Source organism: Stenella coeruleoalba (assembly GCF_951394435.1).
Source record: "Stenella coeruleoalba genome assembly, chromosome: 13".
NCBI classification, from domain to species: Eukaryota; Metazoa; Chordata; class Mammalia; order Artiodactyla; family Delphinidae; genus Stenella; species Stenella coeruleoalba.
Genome location: NC_137159.1, coordinates 8,546,380 through 8,562,859, shown reverse-complemented (window position 1 = coordinate 8,562,859; position 16,480 = coordinate 8,546,380). Strand labels below are relative to the sequence as shown.

General features: G+C 44.9%; 1 protein-coding gene across 5 annotated transcripts in view; it reads left to right on the top strand.

Moving 5' to 3' along the window:
• The window catches only part of INPP4A (inositol polyphosphate-4-phosphatase type I A), a 148,636-nt gene that overhangs the window by 63,780 nt on the left and 68,376 nt on the right, over window positions 1–16,480 (top strand). For all 5 annotated transcript variants that reach the window (XR_013830997.1, XR_013830998.1, XR_013830999.1 and 2 more), the window contains exons 2-4: window positions 11,231–11,301; window positions 12,214–12,422; window positions 13,013–13,057. Coding sequence is in view for 2 of the 5 variants with exons in the window: in XM_079940581.1 (XP_079796707.1) it covers window positions 12,317–12,422; window positions 13,013–13,057 (151 nt within the window). In the remaining 3 variants the exon portion in view is untranslated. The remainder of the gene's footprint in view (window positions 1–11,230; window positions 11,302–12,213; window positions 12,423–13,012; window positions 13,058–16,480) is intronic.

Here is a 16,480-nt window from a genome sequence, read left to right as displayed (position 1 = left end):
TTGCTATGCGAGGGCTTTCTCTAGTTGCGGCAATCAGGAGCTACTCTTCGTTGCATTGTGCAGGCCTTTCATTGCGGTGGTCTCTCTTGTTGCGGAGCATGGGCTCTAGGCGCGCGGGCTCAGTAGTTGTGGCACATGGACTTAGCTGCTTTGCGGCATGTGGGATCTTCCTGGACCAGGGCTTGAACCCATGTCCCCTGCATTGGCAGGTGGATTCTTAACCACTGCACCACCAGGGAAGTCTCCACTGAGCATCGTTTATTAGCCATTTGTATATCTTCTTCGGAAAAATGTCTCTTCAGATCCTTTGCCCATTTTTTTCTCTTTCCACACACACACACTGTATTTTATTTTTACAAGAGATAAATAAACTAACACCAAGCATTGTACATGGATGACCACAACAAAAGCAACAATGATTGCAATTACCAAACACAAAACACACTCACACTACGTCATAATATTGACATTCAGCCCAGTAATCCTCCACTGTAACAGCTCCTTTACTTTGCAGTGAAAATTGATTTGTATATTTTTTGCCTCTGAGTCCTTGTGGATTGTTTTTTTGTTTTTATTTAATTCAAACAGAAAGTCACAAAAATTATAATCATTCTCATCAGTTCACTCAGTCCCATGTAATTAATTTTTTTCATCTTGATCTTTTGTTAGCACTTTTATGAATTCATCAGTTTTCCATTAGAGTTCTGAAAATGCTTATTCATCCAGTTCAGCAGTATAGTCAGTTACCAGAAACCTGTACTTGTCAGTCTTTTCCATGAATTCCTTGAAGATGAAACCCTTTTATAGGAACATTTCTGCAAAAGCATCAGAGTACACCCAGAATTGTCTGTAAGTGACAAAAGACTTAAAAATGACCATGGTTAAAGATTTGATGAAAGTTCATAATAATGTAATTGACAAGGAAATTTAGTTATTTCTGAGATATACATTTTAAAGTAATAACTAGAATTATGACTTATAACATTATACCAGAACATATAAAATTTTTAGAAATTTCATGTAATGTCTGAAACATTTATATTAACATATTTCCATACAAATAACCTAAAGAAAGTTCAGTATTAGTTGTATTTTTATTTTTTTATACTGCAGGTTCTTATTAGTCATCAGTTTTATACACATCAGTGTATACATGTCAATCCCAATCACCCAATTCAGCACACCACCATCCCCACCCCACCACAGTTTTCCCCCTTTGGTGTCCATACGTCTGTTCTCTACATCTCTGTCTCAATTTCTGCCCTGCAAACCAGTTCATCTGTACCATTTTTCTAGGTTCCGCATACATGCATTAATATACGATATTTGTTTTACTCTTTCTGACTTACTTCACTCTGTATGACAGTCTCTAGGTCCATCCACGTCTCAACAAATGACTCAGTTTCATTCCTTTTTATGGCTGCGTAATATTCCATTGTGTATATGTACCACAACTTCTTTATCCATTCGTCTGTCGATGGGCATTTAGGTTGCTTCCATGACCTGGCTATTGTAAATAGTGCTGCAGTGAACATTGGGGTGCATGTGTCTTTTTGAATTATGGTTTTCTCTGGGTATATGCCCAGTAGTGGGATTGCTGGGTCATATGGTAATTCTATTTTTAGTTTTTTGTTTGTTTTTGTTTTTTTGCGGTATGCGGGCCTCTCACTGTTGTGGCCTCTCCTGTTGTGGAGCACAGGCTCCGGACATGCAGGCTCCGGACGCACAGGCTCAGCGGCCATGGCTCACGGGCCCAGCCGCTCCGCAGCACGTGTGATCTTCCCGGACCAGGGCACGAACCCGTGTCCCCTGCATCAGCAGGTGGACTCTCAACCACTGCGCCACCAGGGAAGCCCTATTTTTAGTTTTTTAAGGAACCTCCATACTGTTCTCCATAGTGGCTGTATCAATTTACATTCCCACCAACAGTGCAAGAGGGTTCCCTTTTCTCCACACCCTCTCCAGCATTTATTGTTTGTAGATTTTCTGATGATGCCCATTCTAACTGGTGTGAGGTGATACCTCATTGTAGTTTTGATTTGCATTTCTCTAATAATTAGTGATGTTGAGCAGCTTTTCATATGCTTCTTGGCCATCTGTATGTCTTCTTTGGAGAAATGTCTATTTAGGTCTTCTTGGATTGGGTTGTTTGTTTCTTTAATATTGAGCTGCATGAGCTGTTTATATATTTTGGAGATTAATCCTTTGTCTGTTGATTCATTTGCAAATATTTTCTCCCATTCTGAGGGTTGTCTTTTGGTCTTGTTTATGGTTTCCTTTGCTGTGCAAAAGCTTTGAAGTTTCATTAGGTTCCATTTGTTTATTTTTGTTTTATTTCCATTACTCTAGGAGGTGGATCAAAAAAGACCTTGCTGTGATTTATGTCAAAGAGTGTTCTTCCTATGTTTTCTTCTAAGAGTTTGACAGTGTCCGGTCTTACATTTAGGTCTTTAATCCATTTTGAGTTAATTTTTGTGTATGGTGTTAGGGAGTGTTCTAATTTCATTCTTTTACATGTAACTGTCCAGTTTTCCCAGCACCACTTATTGAAGAGACTGTCTTTTCTCCACTGCATATCTTTGCCTCCTTTATCATAGATTAGTTGACCATAGGTTTGTGGGTTTATCTCTGGGCTTTCTATCTTGTTCTATTGATCTATGTTTCTGTTTTTGTGCCAGTACCATATTGTCTTGATTACTGTAGCTTTGTAGTATAGTCTGAAGTCAGGGAGTCTGATTCCTCCAGCTCCGGTTTTTTCCCTCAAGACTGCTTTGGCTATTCGGGGTCTTTTGTGTCTCCATACACATTTTAAGATTTTTTGTTCTAGTTCTGTAAAAAATGCCATTGGTAATTTGATAGGGATTGCATTGAATCTGTAGATTGCTTTGCGTAGTATAGTCATTTTCACAATATTGATTCTTCCAGTCCAAGAACATGGTATATCTCTCCATCTGTTGGTATCATGTTTAATTTCTTTCATCGGTGTCTTATAGTTTTCTGCATACAGGTCTTTTGTCTCCCTAGGTAGGTTTATTCCTAGGTATTTATTCTTTTTGTTGCAGTGGTAAATGGGAGTGCTCCCTTATCTTTCATATTTTTCATCATTACTGTATAGGAATGCAAGAGATTTCTGTGCATTCATTATGTATCCTGCAACTTTACCAAATTCATTGATTAGCTCTAGTAGTTTTCTGGTGGCATCTTTAGGATAATCTATGTATAGTATCATGTCATCTGCAAACAGTGACAGTTTTACTTCTTCTTTTCCAATTTGTATTCCTTTTATTTCTTTCTCTTCTCTGATTGCCATGGCTAGGACTTCCAAAACTGTGTTGAATAATAGTGGTAAGAGTGGACATCCTTGTCTCATTCCTGATCTTAGAGGAAATGCTTTCAGTTTTTCACCATTGAGAATGGTGTTTCCTGTGGGTTTGTCATATATGGCCTTTATTATGTTGAGATAGGTTCCCTCTATGCCCACTTTCTGGATAGTTTTTTATCATAAATGGTGTTAAATTTTGTTGAAAGCTTTTTCTGCATCTATTGAGATGATCATATGGTTTTTATTCTTTAATTTGTTAATATGGTGTATCACATTGATTGATTTGCGTATATTGAAGAATTCTTGCATCCCTGGGGTAAATCCCACTTGATCATAGTGTATGATCCTTTTAATGTGTTGTTTATTCTGTTTGGTAGTATTTTGTTGAGGATTTTTGCATCTATATTCATCAGTGATATTGGTCTGTAATTTTCTTTTTTTGTAGTATCTTTGTCTGGTTTGGGTATCAGGGTGATGGTGGCCTCATAGAATGAGTTTGGGAGTGTTCCTTCCTCTGCAATTTTTTGGAAGAGTTTGAGAAGAATGGGTGTTAGCTCTTCTCTAAATGTTTGATAGAATTCACCTGTGAAGCCATCTGGTCCTGGACTTTTGTTTGTTGGAAGATTTTTAATTGCAGTTTCAATTTCATTACTTGCGATTGGTCTGTTCATATTTTCTGTTTCTTCCTGGTTCAGTCTGGGAAGGTTATACCTTTCTAAGAATTTGTCCATTTCTTCCAGGTTGTCCATTTTATTGGCATAGAGTTGCTTGTAGTAGTCTCTTAGGATGCTTTGTATTTCTGTGGTGTCTGTTGTAATTTCTCCTTTTTCATTTCTAATTTTGTTGATTTGAGTCCTCTCCCTCTTTTTCTTGATGAGTCTGGCTAATGGTTTATCAATTTTGTTTATCTTCTCAAAGAACCAGGTTTTAGTTTTATTGATCTTTGCTATTGTTTTCTTTGTTTCTATTTCATTTATTTCTGCTCTGATCTTTATGATTTCTTTCCTTCTGCTAACTTTGGGTTTTGTTTGTTCTTCTTCCTCTAGTTCCTTTAGGTATAAAGTTAGATTGTTTACTTGAGATTTTTCTTGTCTCTTGAGGTAGGCTTGTATAGCTATAAACTTCCCTCTTAGAACTGCTTTTGCTGCATCCCATAAGTTTTGGATCATTGTGTTTTCATTGTCATTTGTCTCTAGGTATTTTTTTATTTCCTCTTTGATTTCTTTAGTGATCTCTTGGTTGTTTAGTAATGTATTGTTTAGCCTCCATGTGTTTGTGTTTTTTTATGTTTTTTTCCCTGTAATTCATTTCTAATCTCATAACATTGTGGTCAGAAAAGATGCTTGATATGATTTCAATTTTCTTAAATATATTGAGGCTTGATTTGTGACCCAAGATGTGATCTATCCTGGAGAATGTTCCGTGTGCACTTGAGAGGAAAGTGTAATCTGCTGTTTTTGGATGGAATGTCCTATAAATATCAAATCTATCTGGTCTGTTGTGTCATTTAAAGCTTCTGTTTACTTATTTATTTTCATTTTGGATGATCTGTCCATTGGTGTAAGTGAGGTGTTATAAAGTCCCCCACTATTATTGTGTTACTGTCGATTTCCTCTTTTATAGCTGTTAGCAGTTGCCTTATGTATTGAGGTGCTCCTATGTTGGGTGTATATATATTTATAATTGTTATTTCTTCTTCTTGGATTGATCCCTTGATCATTATGTAGTGTCCTTCCTTGTCTCTTGTAACATTCTTTATTTTAAAGTCTATCTTATCTGATATGAGTATAGCTACTCCAGCTTTCTTTTGATTTCCATTTGCGTGGAATATCTTTTTCCATCCCCTCGGTTTCAGTCTGTATGTGTCCCTAGGTCTGAAGTGGGTCTCTTGTTGACAGCATATATATGGGTCTTGTTTTTGTATCCATTCAGCAAGCCTGTGTCTTTTAGTTGGAGCATTTAATCCATTCACGTTTGTGAATGAATTGTCCATTTTATTGGTATAGAGGTAATTATCAATATGTATGTTCCTATGATCATTTTTCTTAATTGTTTTGGGTTTGTTTTTGTAGGTCCTTTTCTTCTCTTGTGTTTCCCACTTAGAGAAGTTCCTTTAGCATTTGTTGTAGAGCTGGTTTGGTGGTGCTGAATTCTCCTAGCTTTTGCTTGTCTATAAAGCTTTTGATTTCTCCATTGAATCTGAATTATATCCTTGCTGGTTAGAATAATGCTGGTTGTACGTTCTTCCCTTTCATCACTTTACATCATGCCACTCCCTTCTGGCTTGTAGAGTTTCTGCTGAGAAATCAGCTGTTAACCTTATGGGAGTTCCCTTGTATGTTATTTTTTGTTTTTCCCTTTGTGCAGTAAGTTTTAACTTGTGGTTGTAATTTTTATTTTATTTATTTATTTTTTAAATATTTATTTATTTATTTATTTCTGTCTGTGTTGGGTCTTTGTTGCTGCGTGTGGGCTTTCTCTAGTTGCAGAGAACGGGAGCCACTCTTCGTTGTGGTGCGTGGGCTTCTCATTGCGGTGGCTTCTCTTGTTGTGGAGCATCGGCTCTAGGCACAGGCTTTAGTAGTTGTGGCCTGCGGACTTAGTAGTTGTAGTTTGCGGGCTCTAGAGCGCAGGCTCTGTAGTAGTGGCGCACGGGCTTAGTTGCTCCGCGGCATGTGAGATCTTCCTGGACCAGGGCTCAAACCCGTGTTCCCTGCACTCGCAGGCAGATTCTTAACCACTGCACCACCAGGGAAGCCCCTGTAATTTTTATTTTCATCGTAACCATTTATTGAGTGCCTGGAAAGCACCAGACTTTAGTCAAAGTAACTCACATTAGCTGCTATAACAACCACCTACCCCCCAGTCTCCCACAGCACAGGTTTATTTCTTAGTCAGGTTAAGCTCAACATAGGTCGTGTGTGGGGAAGTGGTGGGGTGGGGACTCTGCCCGCCCCACCGTCTGGGGACCTAGTTTCCTTCCACTGAGTGACCCCACCTTACCCTGGGGCCTTGGAATTGCCCAGCAGGCCCCTGCACATAGCAGGGAGTCCAGGGAAGAGGGGATCCCATGACCACGTCACTGTCCGCATCTAAGCGGTTGTACATCCTTCTGCAGTGGTCGCACGCCGCTGGAGGGACCAGTCCGTCAGTGAGCCTGGTGGCAGGTGTGGTCTGCCATGGACCTTGATGGTTTGTTACTCGGGAGGTGCTTGTTCGTCCCCTCATCTGTGTTTAGGCTTGAGCTAGGCGCCCAGGAGGGTAAAGCAAGGACTTTAGGTCAAGACACAGGTGCTGGCTGGCTCTCCTGCTGCCACACAGGAAGTGCATCGTCCTGAGGTGCAGACCGCCTGGTGGGTTAGCAAGCCTCTGTGAGGAAAGGTTAGCAAACTCTGGTTTGGCTGCATGATGTCCGTAAGCCAGTACTCGAGAGCCAAGTGCTGGCAGGAACGGAAGGGCTGCTTTGTTCAGGAGGCTGCTAACCTGGGGAGATGGGGGACTTGTGTCCAGAAACCAACTCCAGCGATTCTGCTCGACCATGAAAGTTTTTAAAGAAGAATCATTTGGGGAGGGGCTCAGAGTCTTCTTTATCTTCCACCTTGTGCAGACTTTCTTCTGATTGGCTGGTGGTGAGGTGACAGGGCAGTGCTCCAGGAATCTGGTGCTCAGCCAGAAGTTACCATCCTCCACCTGGGTGGGGTCTTAGTTCCTGCAGAAGAACTCAGAGATATTTTGTTATATATATACCTTGAGGGGGAACCAGGACCCTGCCCCAAGGCTGCACTGTTGTGTCCTGACTGCTTCTCCCTTGTCTCTAGTCCCTCCCTTCCCTGATGAGCAGCTGTTTGAATCTGCCCTTTGGAGCTCCGGGAAGGTCAAGGAGGCTGAATGAAGCCCATTTCCTACAAACAAGAAACAGGGGACACGGAAAGGACTTGTACCCAGCAGGGCCCCACCGGGTCCTGCTCCATTGCAGAAGGGCTGTTGGCTGGAGGGGAGGCTTCCTGCAGGAAGGGGCAGCTGTCTCTCTCGGGTTATTACAGTGATTTTCGGTGCCAGTGATCAGTGTGACACCTCATCCATCAGTGGCCGTGGCCGTCCTGGATTGGGGGCTTTGAGAGAAAGCGCTTCCTCTTTCTGACTCGTGAAGTAGCCGCCTCCTCAAGGGCTGCTCTGACTCAGCTTTCGTCTGACCTTCCCTCTTGGAGAGAAGAGCACTGGGAAGGGTTGCCCTTGGCCCGTTTGCTGCCCACAGCAGTGACAGCGGTAGGGTGGGGAGGGCTGGGATGGCAGGGAGAGAGCCAGTGGTACGGGGGCTTCTGGCTTTGGGTTGATGCCAGTAGCTCATCCTTTACCTCCACTTGACCTTGAGGAAGTCACCCTGCCTGGATTTCCATGCTCATCCATGCAACTCCTTTTTAAGATGATTTTGAGAAGACCCCAGTGTTCTGACAGATACCAGTGGAGCTGGCCTCCCCCCTCAACTCCTGCTCAGCAGAGGTTACTGAGCCAGAAGGGCCTCCAGACCCCTGTCAGGCCTGAGACACCTTGTTCTGTGGAGGAGGAGGGCAGGCCTTCCCGAGACCGGTTCCTCTGGAAGCTTCCGACAGTCATTGGTGACCCTCAGGAACCCCACGAAGCCGTGTGGGTCATAGCGTCCTCTCCGTGGCCTTGGTGATGCTCCCTCGGCCACATCTCCCTGCCCCCACTGGGCAGCAGGACGTCATCGGCTTTGCTGCTGATTTGATGGAAGGGGTCACACGTCTCCCACAGAGTCAGGAGCCGAGGCAGTTAGTTTCATGAGTTACTGCTTCTCTCCTGCCCCGAAGAAAAAAATTCCAGTCTCCTCAACAACTCCCACACCCTCTCTGTCCTCTTTAAGTCATTTTTCTTGCTAATGAGCTCTGGCCTTCAAATGGGGCTAGGAGGAAAACCAGGGAGCTTGGGAATATCTGAATCCTCGGCGAATTACCTTCAATTAATGAGACTAATAACGGGAAGTCTAGTTCAGCCGTGCAAGTCAGCTTCGTGTTCTGGGTCCTGATGACTTGAATCGCAGATCCTAATTAGATGCCCCCAAATAACCATGAGGTGGCTTCTACGGTCCTCGTGAACTAAAAGCTTCTCTGATCTGTGAATTCTGTTACGTGTAAAATTAGCCTGTAGATGTTCCCCTTCAAGCATTTCTGTCCCCAGAGTCTCCAGGGGAAGGGATGGGCTGGTGGGGACCCTGCAAGGGCAGGCGGGTGCGGAGCCTCCCTTGGGCTGGCGGGATGTCGGGGTACAGATGTTGTCCTCCGTTAGGTGGCATGTCTCCACTGTCCCGAGTGAAGGGGGGCGACAGCAGCTCACTAACAAGCTGAGCAGGGCAGCCAGGAGGGGCGAGGGGATGCCGGGGACACGCAGGGAAAGGTCATGCTCCGGGTGCCACCTCTACCTCTGGCGTGGCGGCAGCTTTCAGTGACGCGGGAGGATGGCAGTAAGCTGAGAAAGACAACGTTTCCCCGTGGTCACGCCCCCAAACGTGGCCGTCGTCTTGGTGTGGTCTCCTGCTGGCTCTGTCCCGTCTTTTTAAACGGCTTTAACCAGAGAACAGGTAGAACATTTCATTAAAGACACACAAGATGCAGAACTGACATAAACACTTTTTCATGTTGTGTCGTCTTTATTATAGTCGTTAAAGGAACCAGCCTTTTTATTGGGTATAAAGATCATTTCATATACAGCTCAGTGCCTTTCCCCACGGTGAAGCGACTCACGGAAGCAGCGCCCGCATCAGGAGGCAGCACCAGCAGAGCCCGCAAGCCTCCTCCCACCCTCCCCCGTCAGTCCTGCCCCTCAGAGACACCACTGTCCTGACTTCTGACACCACAGACTCGTTTGGCCAGTGCCCGAACCTCACAGAGGTGGAATCGCCTAGAACGTGCTCTCGTGGGTCTGGGTTTCCCCCTTGACATTGTCCCTAAGAGTCATCTGTGTTGTTTTGTCCATTCTGCTGTTGATGGACACTTGGATTGTTTCTAGTTTTTGAATATTATAAATGTTACTGCTTTAAGTGTTGGTTTTTTTTTGTTTTTTAGAGTTATTTTTTTATTTGGTCGCACTGTGCGGCTTGCAGGATCTTAGTTCCCCAGCCAGAGATTGAACCCGGGCCCTGGCAGTGAAAGTACCAAGTCCTAACCACTGGAATTCCACCAGGGAGTTCCCAGCTTTAAATGTTCTTTGCAGCTTTTTTTTTTTTTGGTGACCCTAAGTGTGCGTTTCCGTTAGCAATTGCACTCTGAGTTACACACCAGGTCACGTTCAGTGTGGGTAGGTACTGCCAGTTTTCCAGCATCTTACACTCCACTAGCAGTGTATCGGGGCCCCATTTATTCTGTCCACATCTTTGCTAGCACGTGGTACTGTCTGTCTGTTTCATTTTAGCTATTCTAGTGGGTACGCAGAGGTATCTCATGGTTACAATTAGCATTGTCCTGATGACTAATGAGGTTGAAGGACTTCTTCTGTGTGTTGCCTTTATTATGGTCATTTTAACACCCATAGGTAGTGTTTCTTATAGATGTCCCAGAATGCACTTATCTGCAGCTGGGCATTTAGATTGGTTCCAGTGTTTGTCATGACAAGCAGTGCTACAATTAGCATCTCTGGACCACTGGCCAGAATTTTGTTATTGTTTACAGATTCTGATACATAATGTCAAATTGGTTTCTGAAATGCTTGAACCTCTCTAAAATGTTATCAGCAGTATAGGAGAGCCCTACAGAGTTTCCCCTAGTTCTGCCAGCAAAGCACATTCTCATTAGAAGAACAAACAAACCTCTTTTAGACCCTCCTTTAGGTAACGAAAGGTGTATTTAGCATTGCTTTCCTCATTATGATTGAGTTCGGTCACTTTTCCAAAGTATTTCCTACCTGTATCCCTCTTTTATGAATTCATACCTTTTGCCACTTGCATTTTTAGTGAGTTGTTTTTTTTGTCAAGTTGTGTAAACATTATTGTAAAATACAGATATTAGTACTGCAAGTACTTTCCCGGTCTGTTCCACTGCTATTGCATAGTTTTGACTTGTGCGCCTTTTGATGTCAGCAGACTGGTGAGTCTTTCCCATGGTGACTTCTTCGGGGCCTCCCCAGCCAGGCTACTGCCCTCTCTGCTGAGGTGCCCAAGGCCCCCGGGTGCCCCAGTGGGAAGGGGAGGAACACAGCCTGCAGGGGGTGTCGGGTTTGTCTGAGGGCTGTGCGCACTGATCCTCCTGCCGTCTCCACCACGGACTCCGGAAGTTTCAGACGCTCTCGCTCTGGGCCCTGCGGTCTGCCCTACCGCCCCCAGCAGTGCTGGACCGAGTCGGAGCCTGGATGGAGGGGTCCGCGGGAAGGCGCGCAGGGGCCAGGCAGCAGCGGTGGGCTGGGGGCTAGGAGGCGTTTGCAGAGCCCGCTCCCGTTCTCGCACATTTGCTTCCCCCTGCAGCCCCGTGAGGTGGGTACAACCACCTTCATCTTAGACACCAAAAAGCAGAGCCTCAGAGGCACCCAGGTTCTCCCAGGGCCTGACAGTTCTGAGCAGGAGGCCTGGCCTCGGGCTCTTTATCTCCTCCTTTCCCTGAATCACATCCCAGCTGCCCAGCAGGCCCTTTAGGCCTGACCCCACTTCCCCTGGATCACCCCAGGGCGGGGGAGAGGAATGGGCACTTTCCGCTTCTCATCCTTCGGGGCTTTGTGCAAAACCTTTGTTTTTGAGCCAAAAGGTTAGATTGGGGTGTGAAGCTCAAAGGAACATGTAGTAGCTCTTGGCTTCCCCACATTTCTAGGCATTAAAATTATAACATATATCAGTACATTATAATAAGCATTCTCGAGAACTTCATGTTTGACTAGCTTGTTAAGTTTATAATTTTCTATTTTTAGATGATGGATTTGCATGTGCTTCTATGAAGAAATGCCACGTGTCTCTACTGGTCCAAGAACGAACATGCCCAGTAAGTTAGTTGCTGGGTGAATTAACCCAAGAGTGGGAACACAGGCCCTTCAGGTGCAAAGGCATTGATGCACTTTGAGAAGACAGGGGCATCTGGATATATGGGGACCTTTGAGAGGGGTTATTAGTCTAATTATCTTAACTCCTAAAGGTTGGTTCCTTCCAGAGACAGCAGGGATTGTAGCATATAGGGTTAGAAGAATATGTGAAACTCACTCCTTGCTGTGAGCAGAAAGTGAGTTCTGTGCTGGGCCGGAGCATCTGTGTGGCTCAGCCTGCAGTGGCCCTTTGCCCAGAGACCTCCGTATCCACAGCACAGCACTGTCCACTGAGGCGTAGATTGTGGCGTTTTGTGGGAAAGAAAGCCTGAGTCCGACACACGTGAAATTCCTGTACCCCTGGGAGGGAGAGAGCAAGGTTGGAGACATGCCTCTGGTCTCCACTGTTCTGCTGTGCTGTCCTGGCCAGTGGGTACCAGACCTCTTCTTGCGTCTCTTATCTTTCTAACAGAGATGGTAGTGAGCTGATTATGATTGTGAAGAGTCTCTGAGGCTTGCCAGTGGAAAAACATAATAAAGCAAACAAGAAAATATCAAAGGCCATAGTTTATGATTAGATCTAAGCCATCATTTAATGTGGCATGTCTCTGTTGAAGAGAACATGATTTCTTTACGGGATCCCACGGACGGACCGTGCTGGTGTGTGAGTACAGAGGAGGTGACTAGATGGGGCCTAGCTCATCGGACTCTCCGTCCTGGCTCTCCAACTGCCAGAGGACCCTGGCTTTGCTGCATCTTGTCCGTGTAGGTCAACGTGCTCTCTCCATGAGAGCACAGTGTCTCTTCGTCACCATCCCTGTTTTTTGTTGTTGTTTGTTTTTTTAAAAAAAAACGTGTTTGTTTTTATTTCTTAGGACTACTGCCACCTTAGGGGACTAGGGCTTGATGACAGCTCTTCCCGGGGAATCAGGCGTGGTCTGACCCAGGATCAGGAAGCACATCGTCACCAATGACATCATGACAGCAAGAGAGCACAGCCCTCGCCATGGCACCAGGGCCCGTGCGATGCAGCGGGCTTCTACCGTCGATGTGGCAGCCGACATGCTTGGCCTCTCTCTGGCAGGTGAGCCTCACCGGGCCTGCCCGCGGGTCGCATACTGTGACAGCGCTGGGAGGGCCAGGCCTGGCATCCCTCTGCTTGAACTGGAATAGGGGGAAGTCAGCCCTCTTCCTGGGAACTGCTTCCACTGGAACCTGCCCGCCATCAGTTTTCCAGTTTGCGTGGGCACCTCCAGGACTCATTTGCCAATAGATAACGTGGGAATGTCCACAGTGCCTGTCTGGCAAGTGCCCAGACCATAATAAAAGCCCTTTGTGTTGTGAGTGTACAGACCCAAGTGGGAGGGGGTTTGGTCTCGGGGTCAGAGACTTCTTAGGAATCTCAAAATAAAATGTTTAGAAAACAAAGAAATCATCTCATATAACAGTTTGTGAGGGAAAAGAAAGCAGAGCGTTGGGATTTCCTTCCCGGTTTTATTGAGAAGTAATTGACGTATATCACTGTAAGTTTAAGATGTACAGCTTGATGGTTTAATTTATAACATATTGTGAAATGATTGCCACCAGTGTGTCGAGTGTTTTGCATCCGATCTGAAAGCGGGGAAAAGTTTCTTAAGGGTGATTTTTTTTTTCTGTCATTTCTTTTTTATCCAGGAAGTATACAGGATCCAGACGAGCCCATTTTAGAATTCAGCTTAGGTAGGTGTCTTTTAAACTTTGTCTTAAAATAGACGTTGCTTAAAAACAAAAGCAAACACTCCACAACTGGCAGGAGTCTGTCTCAGAGATCTTGCTGCTGCCACTGCTGCTGCTCAAGTGCTTCTGAGGACATGAAGCTCCGAGGCTGGTGGGAACCTCCTGTGGGTGGGAGGGAACCTCGGGGGGCTGCCTGCCTGCCTGCCTGCCTGCGGGACTCGTGTCTCCTCAGCAAGTGCTCCCTGCCGGCTGGCAGTGGGGAGGGGCGGGAGGTAAGCCCACCCAGAGCTGCAAAGACAGCCTCCCCTCCCCTCTCCCTAAGCCCCCAACGGGGCTTAGGGCCAGCGTTGTCCGCCCGCCACCACAAGGCCCTGTGGGGTTGCATTTAGCTCTCTAGCCCTCGGATCCCAGCTCCACGCACGGAGGAGCTGACCCCCGATGCCGTCCCTCTCACGAGCGTCAGATGAGAGAGTGTGCCAACCACTGCCCTGGGCTGTACTGGCTCCGGGGTCGGGCAGTGTGGCTCATCGCAGAAGGTTCTGCTCCAAGGCCCGACACTCTTTAGTGTCCCTCTCCCCTTGTCCGTGGAAGTCTGCCGAGGGGCATGCGCCCACCTCACCCTCCCTACCCTTCTTCCTCTCGTCCTAATTCTGTTGGGCTTATTCCTCCAGGATGGAGGCTGTCTCTGGAGAAGGTAAACCACCCACTCGCCACCACCCCCAAAGAGACACAGAGATGCTGGCCTGGAACCCAGCCACAGTAGGCCGGCCGGCCCCCCCATTCGCTGTCGCGGAGCCCGCGGAGCCCACCATACACCTCAGCCTCCTGATACCACATACTTAGAAACAAATGGACTTTTATTTGTGCTCGCAGAGATTGGTGCATGCATGTTGATTGCAGCTTTATTTGTAATATTCAGCACTGGAAACAACGTCCATCAGCAGGAAGATTAACTATGTTACGTGCATATAACAGGCAGCCGCTCAGCAGGGAAAAGGACCTATCACTGGTACACACACGCCATGGGCGCATCTCAACAGCACTGTGCAAAGTGAAAGAAGCCGTAATAAGAGGCCGTGTGTTGTGTAATTCCATTTATGTGAAACTCAGAAGGATGAATCTGTAGTGAGAGAAAACAGTCTAATGGTTATCTGGGAGTGAGGACTGACTGGAAAGGGGCACAGGGAGCCCTTTGGGGTGATGGAGATGCTCTGTGTCTGGACAGTGGTGGTGGGTCTATGGGTGTGTATGCTGATCAAAACTGACTGAGTGCTCTACTTAAAATGGGTGCGTTTTGCATACAAATTATACCTCAGAGGTGATTTAAAACAAAATGAAAGCGTAGATCACTAGACCTTTGTGGAAGGCCCACAACATGAAAGACAGAAAAAAGTAGAACTTGGAAGAAACAGAGACATTGAAGAAAGAAGAAAACGTCAAAGAAATTACAATGTGTATCCTCAAGAGAAGATGGTGTATCCATAAAAAAACCCAGGAAACTATGAAGAAAAACAACTGAAGAGCATGTACAGTCTGAGAAATTTAAAATATAACAGAGCATTTTAAAATTCAATAAAGGTTGGAAGATATTTGAGGAATTATCCCAGAAAGTAAAAATTTAAGAGCAAACTAGAGAATGGGAGGGAAGTGGAAAATTAGCAAATTCAGGAGGCTCAACATTTAGAAGAGAAAATAGGAAAGAAGGTAAGGGAGGAAATTAACAAGAAATAATACAAGCGTCTCTCAGAACCACAGAGCACATAAGGCACGTCACGCTGAAATTTCAGAGCACTGGGAATAAAACGAAGATCCTAAAAACTTCCAGAGAGGAAAAAACCAACTGGTCCTCTCCAGGGGATGGAACTGGCCTGGAGATTCTTGGGGACATTGGAAGCTTGAAGACAGTGGGGCCACATCGTTAATATGAGTGGAGAAATATCTCCAACCTGCAGTTCTCTGCTCAACCAGATTATCGATCAGTGTGAAGGTAGGAAGACATTCGTTTCATGATACAGAGTCTCAAATAAATTTACTTTCCCCACATCCTTTCTCTGGAAGTTAGTGGAGGATGTGCTCCACCGAAAAGAAGGAATAAACTGAGAAAAAAGAAGATCCAGGAAACACAGTCCAACACAGGAGAGAAGTAAAAGAAGTCCCGTAATGAATAGTATTTGCTTAGCTTTAATAATGCAGAACATGGATGTAACAAAAAAGTTGAGCTAAACTGAGTTTAGAGAGAGAATGGGAGTTGATGTAATTAAGTTAAAAATCTTCACCGCTATAATAGAAATCTAGAAATCAGAACATTTCTGAATCTGGCAAGTCAAGGGCGGTAATGTAGTCATATTAATGAGACAGATGGAGGAAGAAACAGCTTAAAAAAGTGAGGGTGAATTTTATGTTAAATGAATTTTGCCACAATTAAAAAAAAGAGATGAGTAGGAGTCAGATAATTGAATGGTCAAATATTTTATCTTAAAAATAGAAGTTTAAAATTAAAAAGTACTCATTTAAAAACCTTTGATAGAGAAAATGTAAACCCTATCAGAGAGAGAGAATCACAGTTGGCATTTTGGTATATATCCTTCCAGATATTTTTTTACACCCACACAGGTCTATACAGAAATTTTTGATGATTTTTAGTTGTGGAGGTGATGGAATTATTTACAAAAATGTCATCCTAGTGTTCTTAACATGATTTTTTTTTCACATAGCGAAATATCACTGGCATCTTTTCATTTTAATAAACGTGGATCTGCCACCTCATCATTTCAGATGCCTACATAGAATAATCTGTTGTATGGCTGTGCTATATTTATTTTAACCAGTCTCCTGTTGCTGGACATCTAGGTCTTTCCAATATGCCATTGCAAACACACCAGCACAGTTAACGTACTTGTACATGGATCTTTCATATATTTTGCTGATTATTTCCCTAGGATAAACTCTTGGATATAGAATTGCTGAGTCAGATGATATGCACTCGAAATATGTTTTACCGGTTTACGTCAATAGCATTTATTCAGCTGGGACTACAGATGCTCTGGTTGGAGAGACAAGACCCACATATCAGAGATTAATGGTTTCTATGGAAATATGCCAGAGGAGTGACGTGTAAGTGATAAACGGAAGGAGACGTGACTGTGGGCTGCAGAGAGAAAGCTTCATGGAAGCCGTGGAACTGAGCTAGGAATTAAACCTTGCGTGAGATTTAGACAGGCTGGGTGGGGACGAGGCCAGGAGAGAATGTCACCCGTGGGGCGGTGTGTTCTGACGGTGGCAGTTGGCTCATCCGCCTTTGAGCTGATGATCAGTCTTTCCAGCCTTGGGCCACCTGCTGTGTCTCAACCTACCTGCCATCACTCACGCTTGAGAGACTCAGCTGTTCTAACCTCGCGTGATGAGAGGGCAGGCCGAGAGAGACCA